The sequence below is a fragment of the Taudactylus pleione genome, unplaced genomic scaffold (genome assembly GCF_031769625.1).
Source record: "Taudactylus pleione unplaced genomic scaffold, aTauple2 ptg000703l, whole genome shotgun sequence".
NCBI lineage: Eukaryota > Metazoa > Chordata > Amphibia > Anura > Myobatrachidae > Taudactylus > Taudactylus pleione.
This window is the reverse complement of record NW_028285105.1, coordinates 3887421-3915129: the sequence shown is the minus strand read 5'-3', so window position 1 is coordinate 3915129 and position 27709 is coordinate 3887421. Positions and strand designations below refer to the sequence as shown.

Here is a 27709-nt window from a genome sequence, read left to right as displayed (position 1 = left end):
AATCCTTATCTGCGTGGTTTCAGGTTCAAAATGGAGTCCCTCCAGTCTGTAATAGCAGGCCTCGAGAAGGTAGAGTTTCTCGTGTCCTTGGATATAAAGGATGCCTACCTACACATTCCCATCTGGCCTCCTCATCAGGCATTCCTTCGCTTTGCAGTACTAAATTCTCATTTTCAGCTTCAGGCCTTACCTTTCGGTCTTTCCTCAGCACCGAGAGTTTTCACGAAGGTCATGGCCGTGATGATGGCCCTGCTTCGGATTCAGGGTGTCACTATCGTCCCGTATTTGGACGATCTTCTTATCAAAGCCCTGTCAGTGACTCAAATGTTGCAAGATATAACGTTAACTCAGAGTCTGCTCTTGCAACACAGTTGGATCCTCAATTTCCAAAAGTCCTATCTACAACCAACACAGCATCTGCCATTCCTGTGGATGATTTTGGACATGGTGGAACAAAGGGTGTTCCTTCCTCAAGACAAGGTCTCCTCCATTCAAAACATGGTGCAACTGATACTGCGTCATCGCAGAGTATCAGTACATCTGTGTATTCGCCCTTTGGGAAAAATGGTGGCGACCTTCAAAGCCATCCAGTACGGGAGATTTCATGCCCGTCCATTTCAATTGGACCTTCTTTCCCAGTGGTCGGGGTCCCACCTCTTTCTTCACCAGAGTGCGCTATTGTCTCCCATCTCTTCTTTGGTGGCTGAATTCCTCTCACCTGTTAGCAGGCAAGAGGTTCGCAGTGTGGGAATGGATTCTCCTCACCACGGATGCAAGTCTGAGAGGGTGGGGGGCAGTGATTCTGGGAAGACACTTTCAGGGCCGCTGGACTCAGTGGGAGGCAGCACTGCCCATAAACATTCTCGAACTAAGGGCAGTGTTCTATGCTCTTCAGCTAGCACATCCTCTGTTGCAGGGTCAAGCAATCAGAGTGCCGTCGGACAATGCCACAGCTGTGGCGTATATAAACAGACAAGGCGGCACAAAGAGTCGAGCCGCCACGAGGGAGCCAAGCCGCATTCTACTTTGGGTAGAGGAATTTGCAATAGCTATTTCAGCAATTTTCATCCCAGGGGTAGAGAATTGGGAGGCAGACTACCTCAGTTGACAGGACATTTATCCGGGAGAATGGTGGCTCAATCCGAAAGTGTTTCAACAGCTGATTCAGCGTTGGGGGTCGACCTCAGGCGGATCTCGTGGCGTTGAGGTTGAACCATCAATTGCCAATTTACTGCTCACGAACAAGGGATCCACAAACAGTGGCAGTGGATGCACTGACAACGCCTTGGCAGTTTCAGTACGTGTACCTGTTCCCGCCAATTCGGCTTCTTCCTCATCTGCTTCAAAAAATCAAGAGAGAAAGGTCCAAGGTATTGCTGGTGGCTCCAGATTGGCCCAGACGAGCGTGGTACTCAAACCTATGACGTCTGTTGATAGACGAACCATGGCCTCTGCCTCTACAAGACTACCTCCCTTCTACAGGGTCCGTTTATCTATCAGGACTTAAAGCGGCTTCATTTGACGGAGTGACTGTTGAAAGGGCTATCCTAATAAAAAAAAGGGTATCCCTTCAAGTGTGATTCCTACTATGATTCGGGCTCGGAAGGAAGTTACGTCAAAACATTATCGTATCTGGAAGACATACATAGCTTGGTGTGAACGCCGCAGTTCACCTCCGTCAGAGTTCAAGGTGTCCAGTCTTCTTTTGTTTCTGCAGGCCGGTTTATCAGCAGGCCTTCGTCTAGGATCTTTGAAAGTTCAGGTGTCAGCGCTGTCCATTTTCTTTCATAGAAAATTAGCATTATTGCCGGATGTCCAAACCTTTCTATAAGGGGTAGTCAGGATACAGCCCCCATTTGTGCCTCCAACAGCCCCATGGGACTTGGATTTAGTCCTTTCCTTTCTTCAGTCTGCTATGTTTGAGCCTTTACAGACAGTGGAGATTAAAGTTTTTAACTTGGAAGGTGGTTCTCCTTTTGGCGCTTGCCTCGGCTAGATGTGTATCGGAGCTTAGGGCTCTCTCCTGTCACCCACCCTACCTCATTTTTCATGAGGAAAGTGCTGAGCTTCGTACGCAGATGACTTTCCTTCCTAAAGTGGTGTCTGCGTTCCACATAAACCAATTGTGGTTCCGGCGCTTAAAGAAGATTCTCCGGCTTCCAAATCATTAGATGTTGTTAGAGCTGTTCGGATTTATGTTGAGAGGACAGCATCTATTCGAAAATCGGATGTACTTTTTGTTCGTTTTGATCTGGCGCGACCAGGGTGGCCAGCTTAAAAAAAAAAAAAAAAACTATTTCTCGTTGGATTCGCCTGACAATCAGACAGGCTTATCTGGCCGCTTCAAGACAGCTGCCTGTTTCTATTACGGCGCATTCAACGCACTCGGTAGGTCCTTCATGGGCGGCTGCCCGTGGTGTGTCCTTGACTCATCTTTGTCGAGTGGCCACTTGGTCAGGCAGGCATACTTTTATAAAGTTTTACCGTTTTGATACCTTTGCGGCCTCTGCTTCACAGTATGGCCGTGCTGTTTTGCAGGGTTCTCAGCACTCTCCCACCAGGGATAGGAGCTCTGGGACGTCCCCCTCTGTACCGAGACTCCAGTGTCCCCTAGTGGATGAAGGAGAAAACAGGATTTTGGTACTTCCCGATAAATCCCTTTCTCCGATTCCACAGGGGACACTGGACGCCCACCCTGCACTGTTCCACCTGCATAAATTGCTGTTTTCCAGGTTTAGACGGGTGTTTTTATCCATGGTCTGCTTGGAATGTTGTGTTTTCTTTCATAACAGCTTTTTCTTTCTTTGTTCGTGTAGTAGCTTTTCTTCTCCTTTCTCCTTATATTCCAGCTCTCCTCGGGCAGAGTTTCTTTAGACTGGGCTCTAGGGAAGTATAGAGGGGGAGGAGCTAGTTACCATTCAAATTATTAAAGTGCCAGCTCCCGGTTAACCCACATCTATACCCACTGTACTGAGACTCCAGTGTCCCCTGTGGAATCGGAGAAAGGGATTTATCGGTAAGTACCAAAATCCTGTTTTTTCCACCCAATAATGTGTCTAAATCAGATGTGACAAACGGCTTCATGAGACTGCACTGATTAAATTGATATGCAGCACTTTTATATCTGTATTGGAATGAATGTGTATATGAATCACAACGGAACTTGCTGCAGCCGCTGCATGGTAGCACTTCACATACAGACTCAGACGCACACAACTATGCAGCGGCTGCAGCAAGTTCCGTTATGATTCATATACACATTCATTCCAATACAGATATAAAAGTGCCGCATATCAAATTAATCAGTGCAGTCTCATGAAGATGTTGTAGCATCTGATTGCAACGAAGATGCATTCTTGGGCAAAAAGATGCTCGGTGCAAGCAAGTCACAAGGGAGCTGGCGGCTCTCGTGCCAGTAGTCTCACGCCTGATGGCATATTGAGGCTGTGTGTATTAGGACACATCTATATATTAGGAGGGAACAAAAAAAGCTATAAGTGTAGGGAGGTGTCTTATGACATTACAGAGGCTTTCTAGAATAGGATAAAGTTACAGCAAGTAAAGCACCCTTGAACATCAATGTTCTAGTATTTCGTAAGGAGGAAAGAGGGTATTGGGCAAAACCCCTTTTACAGGAAACTGCTATTTGCTTAAAATAAAGAGATCTCTATATACGAAGTTAGAATTAAAAAAGATTTATTAGTCAACATGCCTATATTACAAAATGTGCATTATTTTGCTGCAATAAGCTGCAGTGACTTGATTGATGTGAACACATGTAAAGCAACATACAAGTTACTTTCCAATTAAAGTGTAATAGTGTACTAACTTCTCAAAGACTTCAATAAGACACAACATTTTCTGTAAGTCGTGCTAAAATATCAGCTCCCAAAAAGGAGTTTTCCAAGAATCCAACTGGCCGGGCTGGCAAACTCAGCCAGTAAGTGTTTCAGAATTGCCACTGCCAAGAACCTGGAAGTGCCATCTCTCAGCATGTGAGGGGCTCAGCAGCTCCTATTTCTGTTCAAGCAGCAATTGTATGGAAAGAAAAGGGTCCCAGAAGAAAGCAGCCACTTAATGTCTAGGCTTCTTTAGGGGAGAAGCTCAATCTTAAGAGTAGTTCTCCTTTAAGGCTGTCATATACACAGGACATTAATCCCTAAAGGCAAGAAACACTGGCTGCCAATATGTACTCTCACACTAATACTAGTATGTAAATCCTGTGTAAGTGTTCTACAGTGGAATGTACAGTGACATAAGGCAAGACACAAATCGTACGTATATTGTGAGGCAATTTCCATTACTTGATGTGTGTGATCAACTTCACTGTAAGATCCAGTTTTGCACATTATACGTAACATTTAGGGCTTGTTTTCACTGATAAGATGTTAATTTGCTTTTGTATTGAGAGACGTGGAATGCAAAAAACACACAATGAAAACACATCTGTAACACATTCATTTCCATGACTTTGGTTACCCATCTTCCCAGCAGGACGTAGTCATGTGTCTGGCGACCGCAAGGTCGCCGGTCTCAATCCCGACAGGTGATTGCCGGCTAGGGATTTATGATAGGTGTCGAAATACAGACGCCTATCATAATACCAACGCCGAGGACATCACCCCGAACGATGGTAAATCAGGGGAGCCCTTAGCGTTAGCCGAGGGGGGGTTTAAGGAGTCTAGCGGGGTTAGGTTGTTGGGGGGAGATTAGTGTTAGGCACCCCCGAGTAGAGGTTAGGTTTAGGGAGCGGTAAGAGGGGGTTAGGCACCCCCGAGGGTAGGTTAGGATTAGGCACCACTAAGGAAGGGTTAGGGAGGGGGGGCAGGGGAGGTTAGGGTACTTACCTGCCCGTCAGGCATCCACTGTTGGGCTAAACAGCCGTCGGCATTTCAATCCCATGCCTTCCCAGCATGTGTGAACGAGCCTTTGTAGGCGAGTTAAACAATTTTCAAAACTGCTCTGCAGCATTGCCACCTTATTCCGCATTTTGCCGGTAGAATTTGGCTATAGGTGTTCCTAATCCTATCCCAACCACAAATCACAGAAGGATGAAATGATGGTTATCGCTCCAGCTCTGTTTATAAACTACATAAAAACTTCACTTAAACTATTAATTCCATCAAATCGGGATTTACAAATACGGAGTGAAAAGGCAATGCCGCTGGATAGCAAAAGCAGAACTGAAAGATTACATTGCCAGAGATGAGCAAATCTGCAAAATAGTCTGCTCCACATTTTACTACTTTTCTCATCATTCATTTACAATGAAAATGCCACATCCATAACACATGTAAAGAAAAATACATTTGGTCTGTAAACTCAGTGGCTCTAGGGGCAAGTGCAAAATATCAAGTTCTCAAATAGTGCTTATCATTTATTAGTGACCCTCGACAGGAATGGAAAATCTCTTCTAGTTTATCCCCATCATATCCCCTTAAGAAATGTTTGCAGAAAATAAACAATGAGAATTGCACTTCCATGTTCTCCAGTAATTCATTTCTACTTTGCAGTTTATAAAAAAAAAAAAAAAAGCTTAAAAAATAAAATTAGACAAGAGACAAAGGCCCTGAAAACTCTGTACATTCAATAAACCCATAAGGGAGAATAGAAAGCTTCCTTCTGTTTGGTAACGAGAACATTCCTTGGTCTTTGGTCTCTTCTACCTGTCCTGCTGCTCTGCGGAATGTTCGCTCACGGGGTTGACAAACCCTGCATATTCTGAGTTGCCATTATCATCCATCTCTGCACTCACAAAGTCATTCTCCCACTCAAGTCCATTTGAGTCATCAGAGGCAGAAGTTGTGTGGCTTCCAGATTTCTTGCCTTTGTATTTTAAGGCTGCTCGGAGAATATCCTCTTCTGTTTTCGAGCGTTCTCTCATTGGAACCATCCTATTTATTCCTAGGTAAAGAGGTAAAATGCATAAAACGAATATTACAAGCCGCAAAAATTTACTTTTATTTTCTATTAATTGTCTTGTCGCACAAAATAGTACAGTATTGGAAAATAGAATGATCACTAGACCATACTCCCTCATTTAACATAAGTACTCTTTATAGTGTGCTAAAGACTTATGCGATGATCAATAAAAAGTACAATTTGTACACGGATTGTTTGATTCACATTACAATTATCCTCAAAAGTTTCCATCAGAATTCCATATATGGCCATACAGGGACCCATGGTATTCTGGCAGCATTATTATATCATCCAGGATTTCCTGGTTGTAGGGAGAGCAGATGATTTTAAGCAGACCCACAGCAGACCCACATCAGAAGCCCCAAGCTTGTTGATCATTAGTCTTATTACACAGATCGTGACCAGTTTGCTCAATTTCTGAATCCAGTGCTTTACATGAATAATGGTTTCTTCTCTTTTCCAACATAACTTTCCATTATAACCTCAGTGTGTGAATCCTGTAGTGCATTTGCACAAAAGCAAACCGTTCCATTGATTTTGTTTAAGCTTTCATCATTTTTGTGTCAGGCAGTAAAACTTCATGGAATCCATATGAAAAAGGAAGATGTGCAAAATTCTCAAGAAACATACGAGGTGTGGCTATTAAATAACAAGACTAATGCTATAAATTATGCTTAATTATATTAAGTAAATTTTAACTCTGTTTCCCTTCTATGTACTCACCTTCTGCATCCACACACTGCTGCATTCTTATTTACCATTGGTGAAAGCCGTGCTGTAGCTCATTTGTCAGCTGTCTCAACAGCTCTGTCGTTTTCTTCTTTACCTAAGTAACTGATGCAAAATAGGGTTCCCTTGAATACAGATGTGATCTTAGGGAAAAGAAAGAAGTCACACAGTGCTAGGTCTGGTGTGTATGGAGGGTGTTCTAGCACTGTAATCTGTTTTTTGGCCAAGAACTGCTTCACAGAGAGAGCCGTGTGGGCTGGTACGTTGTCCTGATAGAGGATGAAACCATTTTCCCACAAAGTTGCTAGAAGATTTTGGTAGTAATGTTGATTCATTGATGCGCCTTCTAGTACACAGTCTTCCAAAATAACACCCTTGATATCAAAGAAAACAATTAACATGGCTTTGAATTTGGATTTGTTTTGATATGCTTTCTTCATTCTTAGTGATGATGGTGTTCTCCAGTGATTGGACTGGTATTTTGTCTGAGGATTCTACTGAAGATCCATGTTTCATCACAGGTAATAACTATCTAAAAAATACAAATCCGATTGAATGTGTTCCCAAATGTCTGTACAAATTCACTTTTGATTTTCTTTCTGCTTGGCAGTGAGAAGCCTTGGAACCATCTTAGCACAGACTTTTGTCACATTAAGATCTTGATGCAAAACTTGCCTAACAGTTTGTTTGTCGATGGTTACTATTTCTGCTATCAATCGGATGCTGAATCGATAGTCAATTCTAACAATTTTCTCAATTTTTTTCATTTGTTTTTGATGCGCAAGGTCTTCCGGGACGTTTATCATCTTTGAAATCCTCACAACTGTCAAATCTTTTGTGCCACTCAAACACAGGTGCACGTGACATACAATCTTCCCGGTAAGCCTCGGTTAGCATACGGAAAGATTCGGTGGACATTTTGTTAAATTTAACTACAAATTTTAAGTTAACACGTTGCTCTACTTTTGTACTAAGTATTTTTACGAACACAGGAGAAAAAGACAACTTCTTTGAAGCTGTGTGATAGCAAACTATCGGTGCGAGAGGGGTGAAACTTGCAAAACAGTTTTGGGATAGTCCAATGTCAATGTTTCCCCTCTCCCTTTTAACTTACGCAGTATGGTGTATTTTTTACAAGTGCACTCTTGTTATTTAATAGCCACAGCCTCATATACTGCAGGGTAACTTAACAGCCCCTTAAATTATAAACAATTTTGTACAAAAAAAAGTTGCTTTTTCGTTAAGTGTTCATTACTGTTACAAAAGTGTATAGTATGCCATCTATCTTACAGCTAACCCCATGCCACCTATACCATACAAGGAAAGGGTCGTGATGCCCAGAAATCATATTCAAGAAAACGTGTTAATGCAAGATGTAACTCAATAAGAATGACAGATATTGCATAGAAAATAAGCATTAACAGTTTAGGCAAGCATTTTATGATGTTGGATAGTAAGAACATTACCTTCTTCATCCTCCCATTCCAGATCTAGTGATGTGTTGTCATCATTGCCACTTGTTGATTTTGTTCTGGTTGTTAGATCACAACTACTTTCTGTGTTAGGAGTCAGAAGGTTTGCATCCGACGATAATCCTAGTAAAAAAAAATACACATACATGTGAAAAAATCCATACTTTCATACAAAACTAACATACCAAAATAAATATACAATTGGCACTTCAATAGTGTCCAATAGAGTTTTGGTAGAGACTTCTTAGATCAGTACCTAGTCTTAGTAGCTCTCACCATCAGGGCCGGATTAACGGGGGGGCGACAGGGGCGATCAACCCTGGACCCCCACACGTTAAGGGCCCCCACACCCATCGGGGTTAAAGTGGACCGGAGGAGACTGAACCAGTTCCGCCTCCTCCGGCCAACCTAACCCCGGCGCCGCAGGGAGGCTCCATTTGCCAGGAGCCCGCTGTGTCCAGCGGGCACCCGGCTCCTTCCCCGCAGTGGCAGCCGGAGTCGGAGGCTTGAGCTCACGTGAGCTCCAGATTCCGGCTCATGCAGTGCACTATGGCAGAGAAGTCATGACGTCTCTGCCATAGTGCAGAGGAGCAGCCGAGCGGACTGCAGCGGACGCGGGGCTTAGCTTAAGGTAAGTATGAGCTTTATTTATTTATTTTTTTAGTGCAAGCAGCCTACTGGGGGCATTACTGGTGGGGGGCATTACTACAGGGGACATTACTCGGGGGGGGGGAGCATTACACCTGGGGCATTACTCGGGGAGGGGGGAGGCATTACTACTGGGGACATTACTGGCGGGGGGCATTACTCAGGGGGGAGCATCACTACTGGGGCATTACTTGGGGAGGGGAGAGGCATTACTACTGGGTGGGCATTACTGGGGTGGGGGAATTACTACTGGGGGCATTACTCGGGGGGAGGCATTACTCGGAGGGAGAGGCATTACTACTGGGGGCTCTACTAGAGAGGGAGCATTAGTATTTGGGCACTAACTATTGGGGGCATTTCTACAGAGGGCTCTACTAAAGGGGGAATGACTACGGGGGGCATTACTATTGGGGGCACAACTACATGGGTATTACTACTGGGGGATTTATACAGGGGGCATTACTATTGGGCACACACCCAATTACTACTGGGGGACATTACTACTTAGGGCACAACTACAGGGGTATTACTACTGGGCATTTATACAGAGGGCATTACTACAGGGGGTACTACTAATGGGAGTATTGCATAGGGGGCACTGACACTACTGGGGGCTCTGCATAAGGTCCCCATTGCGCATACCCCCAGTTTGTCACATTTAATAGGGGCCCCCACATGTTTGTTGCCCAGGGGCACCCACAGGCCTTAATGCGGCCCTGCTCACCATAACAAATGAAAGGCAAAAAAACATAGATAGTATAGTTCCATTGAACAAATATCACTTGGGTAGAGGATAGAGAGAAGGCAGTGGGAATTAGAGGGATGGGGACAAATCCCCTGTGTGTGTATGTTTACATAAAATCAACACGAGGTATGGCATGTAAAGGTATCTTTTTTTTAATGTTAGCTTCTTAGAAATCATCCAAGGTATAGATGTTAGGGTTCACAAAACCATATGAACACTAAAGAGAAAATATAATGGTGTAGTATGTAAAAGTAATCAGCATTTATAGACCCAATGGGTCACATACAATAAAAACAATGAACAGAAAGCTGGATGCACTTCCTGCCGGATAGCAGACGTAATAAGCATATCACAGATATATCGCAGAACATCCATCAAGCCCGGGTCAACATCCTGCGGCCCCCAAAAATGTGCGTCTGTGGGGGGTGCCTAAGAAAAGTCTTTACCAAAACTCAGTGGGACACTACAAAAGTTTCAACTTGTATATTTATTTTTGTATGTTGCTTTTCCATGTTATAATGGTGTCAGTGGCCCTTTTTGAAAATAAGAGTTGCAGCCAGGTAGTTTGCACCTTAGGAAGACTTCCATTTTCTGTTTTAGGACTTTCATACAAAACTATCAGAGAGACTTTAAATAACTTGTTTTAGGATGGAGCTTCTTATCTGGTTTTTAAAGGTCATATAAAATTTGGTCTCATCTGGCAACCTTAGTCCTAACACTGTGGCCACTTAATCCCAAACCTACATGTAAAAGAATACTAACATGAAACATAAAATCCTTCTAATAACAGCCATTGATTAATGGCAGGTATGCTGCTCTTGATGCAAGTTACATTTGAGAAACACAAATATTTCTGCCATATGGTTTTAGTAATATGTATCACCATCTAGTGGTATTGAGTGGAACTGCAACATGCACATTTTCTCCTTGCCAGCCTAACAAGGGGAATTTTAATCTATGATGTTATTAGGATTATGACCATATCTTTCAATGATATTGGGTATGAGGTATCGAATAGTGGACCATGGAAGAAGTTGCCCATAGCAACCAATCAGCTTTGAGATAGCATTTATCAAGTACAATCTATATAATGATAGGTAGAAGTTGATTGGAGAAGTTACACATAGCAACCACTCTATAAACTTCTCACTACATCATGTCTATGATTACAAATATGAAAAACTAATTGTAATAAAATATAGAGCTTTGTAAGCTGTTCGTTTTAGATTAACAAAAATTATTTTCTCCCATTAGTCACTGATGAAAAGATAATTTACATTAAATAACATGGTCAGGTGGAACACATGCACATCCTAGGGCAGACCAAGTCCATGATTACTATACAGCTTAGAAATGGAAACTTAGAAGAATGTTACAGCTTATCTTTCCAAAATGCCATCATGTTTTCCTTACAACATCTATGATTACCAGGAATTTAAAAACAAACATTATTTAATATACAGAATGATTTATTATAAGAGGTTACTTGTCACATGGCTGATCAAAGGGAATGCAGCACTAATAAAGACTTCACCAAAAAAAAAAACATTCTATGTATAGCTGGATGTGTAAACTTTCGATAAACTAATAGAAGATTATTTTAAAAACTCCTCATTTATGGTTTTAGCATGCAGAAAATACAAAATAACATGACTTACTGCTATTTCTGACCGCATCATACTGCAATTTCACACCTTGCAAGTAAGATTCAAAATCCTCTGCTATTGAGCTGTAAAGAGTGACAACAATAGAGAAGTTAATGATATTCATAGATGAATGTGACCAATGAGGAATTTCCAGTATTTTGTTATTTAGTGGATAATGACTCAACCTCAGTTACAAACAGACTTGGAGCTTACTGTAAGGTGCATATTAATAGAAATATAGGGCCAAATGTAATAGCCCGTGACTTGCGGGAGAAGTTGTGATTCCCGCAAAATAGTCATTAGTTAAATTTGGCAATTAGTTTAAAGACGAAGGAAACTTGGTTTTGCCTTTAAACTAATTGCCACTTTAAATTAAAAAAACAAAAACGACTAGCTTGCCGGAATCCCGCCTGGTCCCAAAAATCTCTGGCTATTAAATTTGACCTATAGAATAATTTTTCTCTCTGGTTTTTCTCTCTCTCTATTGGACACAATACAGTGATAAGGCAAAGATTAGAAATAGAATATCTTATATAACTATGATTGTAACATTTGTATACTACTCTCTATAAACCACTTAAATTTCCTTGACAGGGTGTAATATTCCTTAGATTTCCTTGATATGGTGTAAATGGAATCATTTATGGGCCACAGATTAAATACGATGAACATTTCCCTAGTATATAGTGGTATACATCCATAATTAAGACTTAAAATCTCAGGTTCATTTATTTATACATTTTATTAAGGTACTTGGAATAGTGGTGTAAGATATCCATTCCAATGTGGCACCTACCAATTGGTCCCCAAGAAAATGGTGGTTGCAATATTCCAATACCACAAAAAGTGATTTGTTCAATCTTATCATTCAGGTTACCACTGGTATCCAAGAAAATGGTGGATGTCTTTTACCAATATGGCACTTACTCCATTCTTGTTCACCCCCTAGTACTAGCCAGGTTACCAGGGCTCTACCCCCTAGTCTCCTACTCCCCTTCAGCAACTCTGGCACGGTTTGCTTGCCCATACATTGGGTACAGGATCATTTAGTGCTGAAATCACACTAACTTCTTGTATGCGTTGGGTATGGGATGTCAGCGTTCAGGATCCCAGCCGTCAGAATCCCGACGCTGGCATCCCAACCAAGTTAGAATGCCGATGTCCCCTAACCCTCATTGGTGCCTAATCCTAACCTCCTCCCTAGTGCCTAAACCTAACCTCCCCCCCTCCAGCAGCCTAACCCTCCCTCTAATCCCAGTACTTGCCTTCGGGATTTCGGCACCGATAAAATTCTGACAAGTGTCGGGATTCCAGTGTCAGCATTCTGACCGCCGGAATCCCAGTGGTTGGCATCCCTCTTGTACTACCTAGTCTGTGTTGTTATAGCAATATTTTGTACTTTTGCTATGTACTTTTTTGTTTACCTGTTGTATGTTCTACTTTTGGTCTGTATGTTGTATTGTTTTTATGTTTTACCCCTTGCACTGCGCTTTGGACACTTTGTGGCGCCTCTTAAACAAAGAAAATAAATACTAGTAAACTACTGGTCTTCAAGAAAATTGCAGCCATAAAATTAGAATTTGCATTCTGCCTACTAACATTATCTTAACTGTATCTGGTTTTAATGATATAATTAATTTTGTCACACATTTATAAATAAATTACAGAACCATACGAGTATTGTGTTCCAATATCTTTATATCTATTTATTTAGTTATTTGTATTTTATTTCCTATGACCACCAAATGGAGCATGCAAAGTTATATCTTAATATGTCAAATGCTCTATAAAGTTTCTATATTTGATTAGACAGGACGTCGCCAAATTTGCAATACACCTCTCCAATTTCATTAGGTCAGATTGCACAGTGAAGTAATTGATTCTTGATATGTCGCTAATTAATATTTAAAGGCCACTTGAGGTGCGGGAGGCATCATTAAGTCAAACACCTTTTTTCTATTGAGACTGGCATCAAGTGACAAGCAAATATGATTGGAGGAGTCCTGTGATATCACTTCCTTTCAGACATGGAGCATATCAGCTATCCTTCTTGGACTCCTCCTCTAGATAAGCCCTATGTTTTTATCTTGAAGTATGAGCATTTATTATATTGTTTTAATGTATGAATAAAGAGATACTGCACAGGGGACACAGTCAGGATGCTGGACGTCAGTATACAGACGTCGGAATCCCGAGGCTTGTCAGAATGCAGACGCTGCCATCCCAAAGAGATCAAGACATGCCGGCATCCCGATGGTAAGCATGTGAATAGGGGTTAGGCCAGGGATGGGGTAGGGTTAGGGGGGCAGAGAGAAGGAGGCTTAGGCTACTTACCGGCCCTTGCTGGGATTCTAAACATCGGAATACTGCAGTCGGTCTTATGACCGCCGGCATCCCGACTGCCGGTAAATCTTATGTATTCCACTGCACACAAGTGGCCTAGTAGTTTTCCTTACCGCTTAATTAGTACTTTATTTTGAGCGTTTTGAGTGGAACAACTTCCATCATTTAATCAAACTACAAATATTGATTTTTTTTGTCTGGATGCTGATCTTTTATTTGCACACGGCAATCCTAACAGTATCCAAAATGGGCTTGTTCTTAGATGCAAATCCTGTCTATGGCCGTTATCTAATTAGCAGCAACAACATTACGTTTTCACAGGTGGAAACTTATACAACCATTCGGCCGAACATATCACTTTTTGCTTGTTTGTGCGCTCCTGTTTATCGGACTATCCTATTTCAAAAGCTGCGATGACGCATTCGTGTGATAATTTTTGCTGGGATGATAGGCGAAAAGTACAGGAGAAAATTAGGAAATCAGCCTGTACCCCGAAAAAGGTAAACTAATATAGGCTACCAATATAGATGACAGCTAGTGACCATAAACAAAGGGTTTGTGGTTCTTTAACAGTGTCAAGAACCATAGCAAAATCTTTTGGTCAAAATACATGCTGTAGTTAAATTAGGGGTACATAAACATGGGTGTATGATCAAAATAAAACTGCCACTTGAACCTTCAATGTTTAAAACACCTGTATCATCCATACAGCCCCCCCAACATACCTGTCCCACTACTTTAAATTTATTTTCTAGCATTGTAAACTTTTTAATCCAAAAATGACATGTGATTATTGGCCCAATTAAGCTAATTAAAATATATTTTTAACCAATTCGTCATTAAGGGGGATGTCCAAGGGGTTGTGGATCAAGTCCCAACATTTTTACCTTAGAATAGGGGCTTTGCACAATTTATCACCTGCTCAGAGTTGGTGAAAACTTTTTGTAACTTCTATTCCATGCAGAATTCGCACGTGCGTTAACCGCAGCTAATAGGATAGCCCGATATGTAGTTTTACAAACGATAAGCAGTTTTTCACCGAAAAGCAGCTCATTGCAGATAATAGGATATGGCCCTGATGCCTATAAACTACATTACACAAAAAGTCTGGGGATATAAACTATAATCGGTAAGTAGTTCATAGTACAGCCCCTCAAATTCACCAAAAAGCTTGATGCGCTTTATAACTCTTGTAAATAGACTACAAAATACACTCTTGGGATATTCTGTCAGATTTAGGCTTGCTGTTACTGCAGTCTAGTTGTAGAGTATACTCTGTCTATTTGTCCTTCAGATCTACATCCAGAAGCCTTCTAATGAGTCAGTAAATTCAGTATGGAATCTGGCACTTACTACACTCCCCATATTTGGAACACCCTATTGATTCTACTAAATATGATACCTCTCAGAAATCTTTTAACATTCCAGCTATTCAGTTCCATAAGTAGGATTGTAATGCATAAATAATTTTATCTGTAATTTGGTCCCAACTGTATATGATACAGCCAGGACACAACTGAAAATTTATATATCTTACAGCGGAAAAAAAAACTGTATAAAGAAATATAAAATAGTATACAGTTACCTTTCCCCATTTTTAGCAGCTTCAGCTCTCTGCCTTATCCACTGCAACCTGTGTTGCTAAAAGAGAAAATGATATTGTTACACGGTCTTCACACAGAGAGAGGTCACTTGCTAATATCAGCATACATCACGTTTGGTCTATTGCTCTCCTATTTGTGGTCTGATTAGTGGTTATTAGATATTTCTCATGATCTCCAGTTTGTGTCAGACACAACTGCCATTACCCCTGTAAAGCACAGGATATTGTTTTTTTTTTTATATACAATATGCTTCAGAGTAAAAAGAAAAAATGAAAGGGGAAAAAAAAAGCCCCATCACATGTTGCCCCCAAAACTGACCAATATAAATAATGTTGTGCCAGAAGGCACATGTATAAATAAAAGTTTCATTCAATGGTTCCTTGTGGTCTATGATTTACTTTAACCGTTCTAGTAAGGTCTTCAACCTTTTATTCCAGCAGCTTTTTTCATACACATCAACTTGTATTTCAGGTTTAGTGCTCCTGTAAATACTCATAATTGCCATGTGCTTAGGACTTAATAGATGGTAATAGGCTTTGATAATAAGTAGAAAGAAAAAAAAAAAAACAGAGGCAGAGTAATGGGTTGTTGGTATAGTACTCAGTGTGTGAGTATGAGAAATTACCCCATGAGGAAGGGGTTAATCCAGAGGTTCCCAAACGCGGCCCTCAAGGCTCCCCAACAGTTCAGGTTTTAGAGATATCTATGGTTGAGCACAGGTGGTTAAATCAAATTGACTGAGGTACTAATTAAGTCACCTGTGCTCAACCATGGATATTCCTAAAACCTGAACTGTTGGGGAGCCTTGAGGACCGCGTTTGGGAACCTCTGGGTTAATCCCTTCAGATTCAGGAGATTATTCTACCCCTTACCCAAATGGGTTGGAGTTTAGGTATATTTAAGACCTCAAGATCAGTCCCCTACTGGCTGGTGTTTGGGGAGGATGTTATGACTCACCTGCTGCAACGTGTAAATAGTTCCTCATTTCTGTTCCTGAGTTCACACAATAAAAGATCCTACTGAACTAGTACACAAGCATCTGAATGGTGGCTTCAAGTTAACCCACTACAAAGTCCATTAGTTTCATTTAGACTGGCATTAAAGAAATCGCTTAATTACCGTAAAACGTAATGACACTCATCGGGAAGTTAACTAGTAAACTTTGGGTATGCACTACGGTCTCATGTAGAAGCCCCAGACCCATTACTCCTATCTGGAAGGGCAAAACGAACATAACTCTAAACTTATATTTTTCATCTTTTTACTTACCAGAGTTCTATTACACCTCAATTAGTTGTCATCATAAAGACAGTCTCTAATGTAGCATAGCGTTTTAGGATTACCATATACTATGCTACTTAATGGCTGTCTGACGGCTCATTTAGGATTTCATTTTACCTATTGCTCAGTTAGTTTTCATTTTCTTTCAAATGGTTATTGTTACTGCAAACCCATAACATGGAACTCAATGAGCGGGACCATAAATACTCAAATTAAACTGCTCCTCACAGAGTTTATACGGTGCTATCTAATGATCAATTAAACAACATCCTAATGAAAGTATGGTTTTCTGAATGCCATAGTATTTAAAGACAAACTACTGTATATTTTCTACTTTCAGATTTTTAAGTGCACATATCCACCGGATTTTGAGTTGCATCTTGTGACAATGCGTTACTTTAACAAATGGCAGTGGTCAACTGTGACTGTTCAAAACCAGGGGTGTTTTGCAGTAAATACTATTGCAGTTTTAAATTCTGCTGGCAAAAAAGGCAAATAATCAGTGACCTTTCAAAAACTGCAGTTTAGTAAATAAACCCTTAGATGTATTTACTAGCTATTCACTTTAGCTATGGCTGGATGCATTTCAAGGTGTATGAATGCATGAAATAGAACATGTATGTATCCTTTGTGCAATCTGACAATCACTACAGATTAATAAGATCTAACAAACAGAAAACATAAGAAAAACGAATACAATTCATCATTTAAATGCCGAGACTCTAATATATCAGATAACTCAACGTTAATAGCGCAGACAAAGCTATGTCAAGTCATAGACTAAACTTTAATTTGCTAATCCATCATTACATACTTACCTTAAAAAGGGGAGGCTCTGTAGAACGGCTCATTTAAACAGTGCAAGCCGAAAGGTTTAATTGAAGTGAATCTGCCAAATCCCGTATTTTAATATTGATCACTATTAGGGGTATTCAATATGGGAGCGAAAAGTCCGTACTGGACTTTTCGCTCCACATCGGAGATTTTCCTGGGATAAAGTATCGGGCGCACGCCCGCTTTATCCCCATATTCAATATATAAAACCTACAAAAATGGGAAGCTTCAAAGTGGGATCTGCGTAAAAAAACGAAATTTTCCTGGAATAAATTGTAGGACCCCCCTAAAGTTGTAAAAACATGGGAGATCACTATGGGTACCCCCATTTTAGCCTGCAAATGAAGGTCGGGGATGTAAATAGCCACAGCAGGTGTTTTCTCCCGACATTGAAGAAGTGATGCAGAAGAGCACTTAGGTTGTTTTTTTTTCGTTTTTTTAAGTGGTCCCATCAAATTTGGGGTACATGAAAATGGGTACTAGCATATTTTATGTCCCTAAAGTAAGTTTTAAATAATTCTGCAACTATGCACCTGCCGCTAATAGCCTATTCTAGAAAACATCTGCCGCATACTTGCAGAATTGCCCTGAACCTATTTCCCTATTTTTAAACTATTTTTTTCTTCACCTTAATTTTTAAATACATTTTTTGGGGTGTCCCTATTTTTTTTTTTGACACACTTATTTTTAAAATGTCATTCCAATTCTGCACTTTTTTTCACCACCTATTCAGTGGTGAAAAGTTATCCCCATTTTTTTTCAAAGACTTTTCGAACCTGCGAAAAGTCTTTGAAATTGAATACGGTGTAAAACCAAAACCTCAGAAAATGACGTCATTGGTGCGAAAACATCGCAAAACAGAGTTTTCGCTCCATATTGAATACCCCTATATAAATCTACTAAAATAATGTGTACCTTTGAGATCACTGCTGAAATGGAATATTTAAAAGATACCATAGTTTAGCTGACAGATATTTTCACTAACCTGCACATGCTCAAATTAAAGTTAAGCTTACACTGATAATTTCACCTTCCATTGTATCACATTTCAGTCTAGATTCCATAGCCCAGATAAAGGGTGGCTATGGCCAGGTTTTCATTTTGAAAAGCCTCTCTGTAAATAATCAGAGGGAACAGAACAGGATAGAATACATTGGGAGGCAAAAAATTCAGAATATTCATTACCCTTCCAGTGATTACATATTCCAACCATCATATCCATCCAGGACAAGTTTACCTAGCAGATTAGAACCGATCCTCTCCAAAGCCACTTTACTTCTATTTTACAAAAAAGCACTGATAAAGCTACACTGACTCAGCATGGTTTTCATTTAAATTGTTCCCTGTGGTCATACAGGAACAAGGAAGGTGTGGTAGAACCACTGGGGGTGGGTTATTCTGCATCATAGGGGTCCTGGACACAAACATCTTTCTGCTGGTTGAGGGATGGGGATTTGTATACTAAACCCCTGTTTAAAATCAATACACATTGAACAAGTTTAAAAAAAAAATACATATATAGGATAGAATCATGCTTTGTTATTTAATTTTTTATATATATATATATATATATATATATACACAAAAGAATAAAAATACACTTAAATTTATAATGTTACAAAAATACTTGTATATCACCTAACAAATGAAATATTCCAACCCCCTCCCCTCCAAGACAATAACAAATAAATTGTTAACTCCCTTCCAGTTATATTGAATTTGCGAAGCAAAACAATTTTACAGTCCCCTATTCCTGAAATACAAGTTGATGGTACAGGAATAAGCACTCTCAAAAATAATAAAGATACTGTATTGGCCGGCAAAGAATGCAGATAAGGGCATGCTAGTGTGCTGCGTTACAGGCATTTTAGGCTCTATACCGGCTTCCTTAATTGTGGTTTAAGATCAAAGTTTACTTGTATCATGGTCAAATATCTTAGATCTGTGACATTTGCTTCTGTTGTGAATGTTACTATTTACACTTTCATGCAGTGCAGTTTCCATATCTTCATTGCTTACAAAGTAACCTAGTTGTGCTCTAGGCAATGGCACCCAGATGTCAGTATAGAATAACCTGCAGATATAGAACATCAGATGGTTTGCAGTAGGTCAGAGAACATGTTGGCTTTCAGCACCAGGCTACCAAATATACATAGCATTCATATAGCAGTGACACAGAATAAGCTGTAGTAGTGGGGTTCCGATCCCTCACCTCCAATATATTTCTCTGCTTGGCTGCCCTGGCAGCTTCGCGCTTCGCAGCATATAAAGCCTCCTCTTCTAGTTTTAACTTCTCCTCCTGCAAGGCTAACTGCATATGAACAAAACAATAAGGGTTAACAAAATCAGAACCTGTCTAGCTTTCCCTCACGATTAGAACAGAAATAATAAAACAAAACTTCATGCAAGTAAAATATTAAAACAAAAATTATGATACTTACATTATTAATTAAAATAAAGCATACATGGTGTAAAACAATCACATTAACGGCTTATCAGACATATGTATGTGGTTAAGGCTGTGTGAAAACCTATATAACAGTCTGGACAGTGTTGCTTGACAGGGGGCCATTGGCCAAACCCTCCATACAGTAAGAGTCATTACTTGTAAAATTAAAAGATCATGAAAATATATTTAATGGGTGGGATAGCTGCTGAAAAAGGTAAAAGATTATAAGTAAATAAATAAAACAAGGCTTATTTGTTCAACATTATTATTGTCAACTACTGGCCTAATTATAAACCCAAACATATGTTATTAGTACTGTAGCATAAAAGAGTTATTAGACACTATGGGGGATATGCATTAAATGTGGGTTTAGGGTGTGGTTTTAAAACCACCACACATCACATGCGTTTTTTAGACCCAAACCGTAAATTTACTATCGTGGTGTGGAGGGTAAAACCTCACACACCATATGATGTGTGGCAGTTTCAAAACCACTAAACAGCAAGATATGTAGGAAAAAACACATGGTAAACATCCAGTTTTAACCATTCAATTTATTAACAGCCAAGGACTATTCAGCATCAAGTCAGTTCTCTGTGGGGGGTTAGAGAGAAAGGACAAACTATTGAACCACTACACCTGGAGAAGCCCAGCCCAATGCAGAATAGCACTGTGTCCCTGGTGATACCCCTGGGCAGTGTGTACCAGGGTACTAATGGTAAAAATACAGTGTCCTCTGTAGTGGCACTATAAGTGCTAGCATGCACTGGGGTGGAAGTGCATACTAATGTGTAGTGCCAAAATGGTAGATATTACAAGTGTAGCTCCCAATTATTCAAATCATTGAAACCAGTGCCCCCATTAGTAAAAAGTATTAAGTAAGTGTGCCCCTTTTGATGATAAATTATGTGTCCCCATCATATTTAATACTTTTTTGATCCCCTAATGTTTTCTGTAGTTTAGTTGTAAAATTAATGGATGTCTAATCTTGATACTTTAAATAGCGGAGACAATACTTCATTATTGTGGAACTACTAGTGCCATATGTACTTGAACGATAGTATATGCAAGCACTTGTAGCGTTACTACAGAGGACACAATGGGGCATACTCAATTGGGGGTGAGAATAGCAAAAATCTCGCACCTGAGAGGGTTTGCCTGCAGGTGCAGGATTTTTGCTATTCAATTAGGTGCTTATTTTTTCCTATTTTGAGCGCCGGGAGGTTTTTTTTTGCGCACCTCCAGAGCACGGCCAATTTTTCCTAAAATCGCCAAAAAATTGGGCGCAAGGTTTTTTTCCTCGCTAAACCTTGTGCCCAATTGAATATGCCCCTATACTTGAACATAATTCTCTGGTACCTATGGGTACCTGGAGGGGCCCAGTGCTATTCAGCATTGGACTGGACCTCTCTAGGTGCAAAGACTCAACATCCAAATAATGAAGGAAGGTACAGTAGGTGCTAACAGTATTCTATTTCTTTGTGTTGTGGGTATCTAAATCCAGGGATTTGTCCTTAGACTGGTCTACTATACTCCAGAAGTATAAAACATGTGGCACTCCAACCATGCCCTAATAGCAAAACTGTGGCAGGGCATTCTGAGATGTGTAGTTCCACAGCAGACTGAAGATTCCCAAGTTGAATGCCACGGCTATAGATACTGTGTTGAAATCTGAAAGGGCTGAATAAAACTTTTGGCTTTCAAATTATCCCAAAAATATAACAGACAAACTGAGGGTACTCTTCACCAAACCCAAGGACAGTATATTTTTTTATATATATTTTCTTGTTTTGCACTGAAATGACATCAGTAGGGAAGGGGATTAAAGTGGTCTTTAATGGAGATTCAGCCTCGGTGACGACGCAACTCAGACCAGGTGCCTGTAATGTTGTTAGTTGTGCTATACATTGTCTTTATGTATTCCACACTTTAAAGCTGGGTACACACTATACAATGTGTGACCCAGCGACGATGCGATGTAATAATACATCTCGTGCGCTGTACACACTGCACTGCTGGTGTATGGCGGCATAATGTGTTGTTAAATGCTGCATGTAACTGCACCGCGTCATCAGATGGGACGATGGGTGAACGACCATCGCGAATTTTGGATCAGGCGAACACTATACGTTGTGTAAGATATATTGTTCCGATCCACGCAAGTAGGATATTTTATATATATATATCCAGACTATATAAGGGCTACTTGACCCAGAAGCAAAGTGATGGAGTGCTGCGTCAGATGACCTGGCCTCCACAATCACCCGACCTAAACCCAATTGAGCTGGTTTGGGATGAGTTGGACCGCAGAGTGAAGGAAAAGCAGCCAACAAGTGCTCAGCACTTCTGGGAACTCCTTCAAGACTGTTGGAAAACCATTCCAGGAGACACCTCATGGTGCTGATTGAGAGAATGCCAAGAGTGTGCAAAGCTGTCATCCAAGCAAAAGGGGGCTACTTTGAGCAATCTAAAATATAAAACATATTATGATTTAACACTTTTTTGTTTACAACTTAATTCCATCATAGTTTTGATGTCTTCAGTGTTAATCTACTATGTTGAAAATAATTGAAATAAACAAAAACCATTGAATGAGAAGGTGTCCACAGCAGGTAAATGTGAGAAAATACCCAGGACACATGGGTAGTCAAGCTATCTGGTCCCAATACACTTGAGACAGTTTCCACAGGTATACAAGAATCTTTCATGACTCACTGTTAAATTGACCAATTCTATCCAGTCCATAACTATGGGACAATTGAGCACCAGCCACACTCATGCTATGCAGACCCTAGTGAGCATTAATAAATTCCTATCTTGTAGCATAGTAATATATTAATAATCTTCTATTTTTTTTTTATAATCTCTTTCTTAAAAGCCTAATAGGAGGTTTGCAAATTAAGTCTCATACTAATCCTTAAGATGAATAACGACTTTGCAGAAAGGAAAGGCCTGATAAAAGGCAGTGAATTCACAGATAGCAAGTTATAAACTGGAAATGTTTTGTTGAATCTATATGCTTAATAATAAGGGGGCTGCTCTCAACAGGAGCTCAGTATGATTGTATTTTGAAAGCCTGACAGAACATGGACAGAAAATATAACATGGCGAGATCATTTTCCCTAGCTCTGCTTATCAAAGGGAAAAACACTTTATAAATTTCAAGCACCATTTGTATTCTACTGACATAAATATGGTTGAGTACTGCATTTTTTAGATCATCATAGTTTATATGGCACCATAGATTTTGCAGCACCGTACAGATATAACATACAGGGAACAGTTTGAACCGGATAAAAACTGTATGGATGCAACTAATGATGTAACCACAAGATATACAGACAAGATCCGTCTACATACAGCCATGGCCAAAAGTTTTGAGAATGACGCAATTATTGGTTTTCACAAAGTTTGCTGCTTTAGTGTTTTTAGACCTTTTTGTTAGATGTTACTATAGTATACTGAAGTAAAATGACAAGCATTTCATAAGTGTCAAAGGCTTTTATTGACAATTAAATTAAGTTTATGCAAAGAGTCAATATTTGCAGTGTTGACCCTTCTTTTTCAAGACCTCTGCAATTCACCCTGGCATGCTGTCAATCAACTTCTGGGCCACATACGGGATCGACTGTCATGTCAACAGTAAAGGATCCTGAGACCATTCATGTGTGGGGTTGCTTCTCTGCCAAGGGAGTGGTCTCACTCACAATTTTGCCTAAGAACACAGCCATGAATAAAGAATGGTACCAAAACATCCTCGAAGAGCAACTTCTCCCAACTATCCAAGAACAGTTTGGTGACGAACATTGCCTTATCCAGCATGATGGAGCACCTTGCCATAAAGCAAAAGTGATAACTAAGTGGCTCTGGAAACAAAACATCAAAATTTTGGATCCATGGCCAGGAAACTCCCCAGACCTTAATCCTATTGAGAACTTGTGGTCAATCCTCAAGAGGCGGGTGGACAAACAAAAACTCACAAATTCTGACAAACTCCAAGAATTGATTAGGCAAGAATGGGTGGTCATCAGTCAGTATGTGGCCCAGAAGTTGATTGACAGCATGTCAGGGCGCATTGCAGAGGTCTTGAAAAAGAAGGGTCAACACTGCAAATATTGACTTACTTCAGTATACCATAGTAACATCTTACAAAAAGGTCTAAAAACACTGAAGCAGCAAACTTTGTGAAAACCAATAATTGTGTTATTCTCAAAACTTTTGGTCATGGCTGTACATGAAAACTACAGATAAGCAGACAAAAACTGAATGGATGCTTTTTTGACTAAATCACATGGCAGACAGTAGAATTTGGCCTAAGGATGCTATTAAGACTAAATCACATAGCAGAAGAATTTGGCATAATACAGAAGACAGGCATGACAGACATGAACATTACAGTTTTGCAGAATATAATGGATGGAAGTGATTTCAACCAAATTGCATACAGACGTGTTCCTTTACACTGTGGCTTCAGTCGCACAACATAGCCCGTCTCTGCGCGCAAGTTACCAGACGTCTCGGCCGCACGTCTTTTTTGCTCAGAATGTGCGTCTTATTCATACAAATAAAACAACTGCAAGTAACAAAACTGCGTGGCTAGCATACACAGACCACTGGGGTTTGCAAAATTTGTACATCTATTTGCGACTGAATCTGAATGAGTAAAAAGGGCTTGTATGCCAAATTCAGTTGCGCTTCATCTGCAACATTGTAAGTGTGTTAAAACAATTCCCAAGCGGTCAAAGTCGCAGCCTAGTCTACACTGAGCGGTTTTTCACTACGTCTGTCATACGGCTAGTATTCAAAAATTAAAGAAAAGTACAGTACACTACTCGTCTCGTAGCATCACAGTTGCGCCAGACACCTAGCGCTATATGGCATACAGAAACAATTCGCCAAAAGACATGCCAATGACAAGTGAGGAAAATTAATAGTGGAGAGACATAGGACACAGGGCCCTGCTCGTGAGCTTATATTCTAAAGGGAGGGGGTAATGCGAGATTATAGAAGCAAATGGAACAATAGGCATAGATGGCATGTGGTAGAGAAGTTGGTTTACACTGGAGACAATGAGAAGCCAGGAAAGCTGGCCAGTTGATCATGCCAAAGCCTTTGCTTAAAGCAGCGGAGGTAAGCTGGACATGGAAAAGGACCAGATAGGACATAAAGAACTTCAGAGGATGGCATGCAGACAAATCCTTCAGGCGGCCAGAGGAGGACCATTTTAAAATGGAGCTGATCTGGAGTAATTGATCGGCCGATATATCTGTTGGCCAGTGTGTATCACAGACATATCGCGTCGGCTGTGCTACAGAGATATCTGTCCATCGGACAGTGTGTACAGGTGGTCTGCCGACTGCCCGTACACATGCAGCAGAGGCCACGGGGAGGGGGGCGGGACACGCCCAGCAGCCAGAAGCAGATGATGGTCGTTCAGTGTGTATTAACGACCATCATCTGCAGATATATCTGTGCTCTGTGTACTACCCTTAAAAACAGTTTTATATAAGCAACACTTAATAAGCGTTCTAAACCATCCATGAATACATACTTCCTCACCCACTGATTGTGAGCTTGCTTATCAGATTTGTGGCTTCATCTGGTCATCGTCTTAATGTTTATTTATAAAAATCAGCAGTGCTGTGCACTGCTGGTTAGAGCACAAAACAAAGACTACGACAGGCAAAGAAAGGATAAAACTGAAGTATAATTACTTAGAACGTGAAACCTGGAGTAATAAAAGCATATTACAGTGCATAAGACCATTTGTATAAGAGGTGAACACAGAATGCTTAATGGGTGAGGGCAAGAATGAAGAAGTGGACGTGGTGTAACCAAATGAGTAGACAAGAGGAAGGAGGGTCCTGGTTGTGAGAGCTTACAATCTAGCCTCTATTGATGAATCCAACACTGTAGGCAATAAACTCTCTGGGGGCAGATGTAGGAATAGGGAGGGAGGCCGCCTTGCATTTGAAGCATTGGAGACTGGAGGAGAGACTACGTAGGAATGAGCATGTGTTGCCTAGGAATGGAGTAGTACAAGGAAAGTCTTGGAGGCGGGAGTTTTATGTGGTCATCAGTAGGGAGTTGAGGTACTGCTTATCAGCAGAGCATAGCGGTCATGAAGGAATGTGGAGTGAGATGAGGCTGGAGATGTGTGAGTGCGCGTGTGTGTGGGATGAAACTTTACAACATGCAGAATAAGGAAGTCACGTCATAAATACTGTGAATTAATTCACCAATTCCAGATGTGATATGTACGTTCCCACGTAGAAAGTTCAGAGAGGATGTGTTCATACAAACTAAACTTGGGTTACCAGACCTAGTATAAGGCAGATGCAACTACACTCTGATGACTTGAAGTAAACCAGGTGGCAATGCTAGAAATGGGAGGGGCTGGGCTGCACATCCTAATATTAAACATGATAATAGGTGCTACCATGCTGAGACCAGTAGTTCTACAGCAAAAAGGAGAGGGGGGGGAGGAGCAGGTGCACACTATAAGCACTAAGAATACAAATGATCAAAATATCTATAATAGACTGCAATAATTAACATGGTTTTAAATGTAAGGTTTCTTAGTTCATGTTTGGCCAAAGATGTTTGCCCACCTACCACGTCACGGCATTCAGTTTGTAAACAAGCCTAACAGCAAGAGACGGAAAGTGGAGAAGGAAGTACAATGTACACAAGAAACACTCTCAAAAAACGAAGAGGGAACCAGAGCTCGAACCACATTCAGTGAAGCTTCTTCTACAGAAAGGCCAGAAGATTGAAAGGCTGGGACTACCATTTCTTCATTCTTATGGAAACGGGATACCACTTTTGGAAGGTAACCCGCTCTTGTACGGAGGACAGCTCTATTCTGGTGAAAAATAAAGAGTGGAGAGCGACATGAAAGTGCTGCCAAATCAGAACCTCTGCGAGCTGAAGAGATAGCGAGTAGAAGCATCTTCGCTGTCAAGCATTTGAGGTTCACTATGTCCAAGGGTTCAAAGGGGGGAGCCTGCAGCGCTCTGAGAACCAAGGATAAATCCCACGGTGTCACCAGAGGGACATAAGGTGGCTGAAGGTGGAAACCCTGCAAAAAAGTTAACATTCGGCAGGAGAGTGATTCTGCGTATGAACCAAACTGACAATACAGAAACCTGAACTCTCAAAGTAGCAAAGCAAAGACCGAGGTCTAGTCCAGCCTGCAGAAAAGCAAGAACCCGGGAGACCCTGAAAACCTTAGGGTCATATTTTCTGCGAAAACACCATAAAAAAAATGAATACCAAATCCTGTGATAGATGCGGGCTGAAGCAGGCTTCCTTGCCGTAAGCATCATCTGGATCACGGAAGTAGGAAAAACCTTTGGCCTTTAAGATGGAAGACTCAAAAGCCATGCCGTCAAAGCCAGCCGATGTGTATCTGGATATAGGCAGGGATCCTGCACTAGCAAATCCCACCGTAGAGGAAATGGAAGTGGACTGTCTATGGATAGACATGTCAGATCGGTGAACCAATGTCTTCTAGGCCAGGCAGGAGCTATTAGTATTATCCTGCCGCTTTATTGCTTGAATTTTCTGATTATCCTTGGGAGGAGAGAGATTGGAGGAAACAGGTATGCCGACCTGAAGTCCCACTCATTGCCAGACTGTCAACGAAGGCGTCTGAGGGGTCCATTGTCCTGGACCCATACCTGGGGACCTTGTTGTTGTGACGCGATGCCATGAGGTCTAGGTCTGGTAGTCCCCAGTTGTCCACCAGGAGCTGAAAGACGTCTGGATGAAGACCCCATTCTCCGGCGTGTATGTCCTGACTACTTACAGTCCGCTTCCCAGTTGAGGATTCTTTGGATGAATATTGCAGAGATTGCTAGAAGATGGCATTCTGCCCAAACCAGAATGTTCGCCACTTCCTTCATGGCTGCCGGACTTCGTGTGCCTCCCTGATGGTTGCTTGAGCTGTCCATCTTCCCTGAAAGGTATGATGACCTGTCACCGCACCCATCCTCGCAGACTTGCATCCGTGATAAGGAGTGCACAATCTGGGA

At 41.0% G+C, this 27709-nt stretch overlaps 2 protein-coding genes across 2 annotated transcripts in view; one reads left to right on the top strand and one right to left on the bottom strand.

The window, feature by feature from the left end:
* Positions 1–30: 30 nt before the first annotated feature.
* LOC148477648 (uncharacterized) lies at positions 31–1745 on the top strand. The gene is made up of 2 exons (XM_088456389.1): positions 31–728; positions 1718–1745. The coding sequence occupies exons 1-2, from the start codon at positions 31–33 to the stop codon at positions 1743–1745; spliced, it is 726 nt and encodes a 241-aa protein (XP_088312515.1).
* A 1934-nt stretch (positions 1746–3679) lies between these two features.
* AP1AR (adaptor related protein complex 1 associated regulatory protein) overlaps positions 3680–27709 on the bottom strand; it is a 54177-nt gene continuing 30147 nt past the window's right edge. Inside the window, exons 6-10 of the mRNA XM_088456440.1 lie at positions 19437–19535; positions 15091–15146; positions 11175–11245; positions 8118–8246; positions 3680–5904 (exon numbers count right to left, since the gene is read on the bottom strand). Coding sequence (XP_088312566.1) covers positions 5663–5904; positions 8118–8246; positions 11175–11245; positions 15091–15146; positions 19437–19535 — 597 coding nt within the window. The 3' untranslated portion in view covers positions 3680–5662. The remainder of the gene's footprint in view (positions 5905–8117; positions 8247–11174; positions 11246–15090; positions 15147–19436; positions 19536–27709) is intronic.

Bases quoted from the DNA above. Each gene is read 5' to 3' on its own strand.
- LOC148477648 (XM_088456389.1), top strand. From the start codon at position 31: ATGGAGTCCCTCCAGTCTGTAATAGCAGGCCTCGAGAAGGTAGAGTTT. The intron at 729-1,717 runs GCAAGAGGTTCG...TTGTTTCTGCAG, and splicing joins TTCCTCTCACCTGTTAGCAG to GCCGGTTTATCAGCAGGCCT.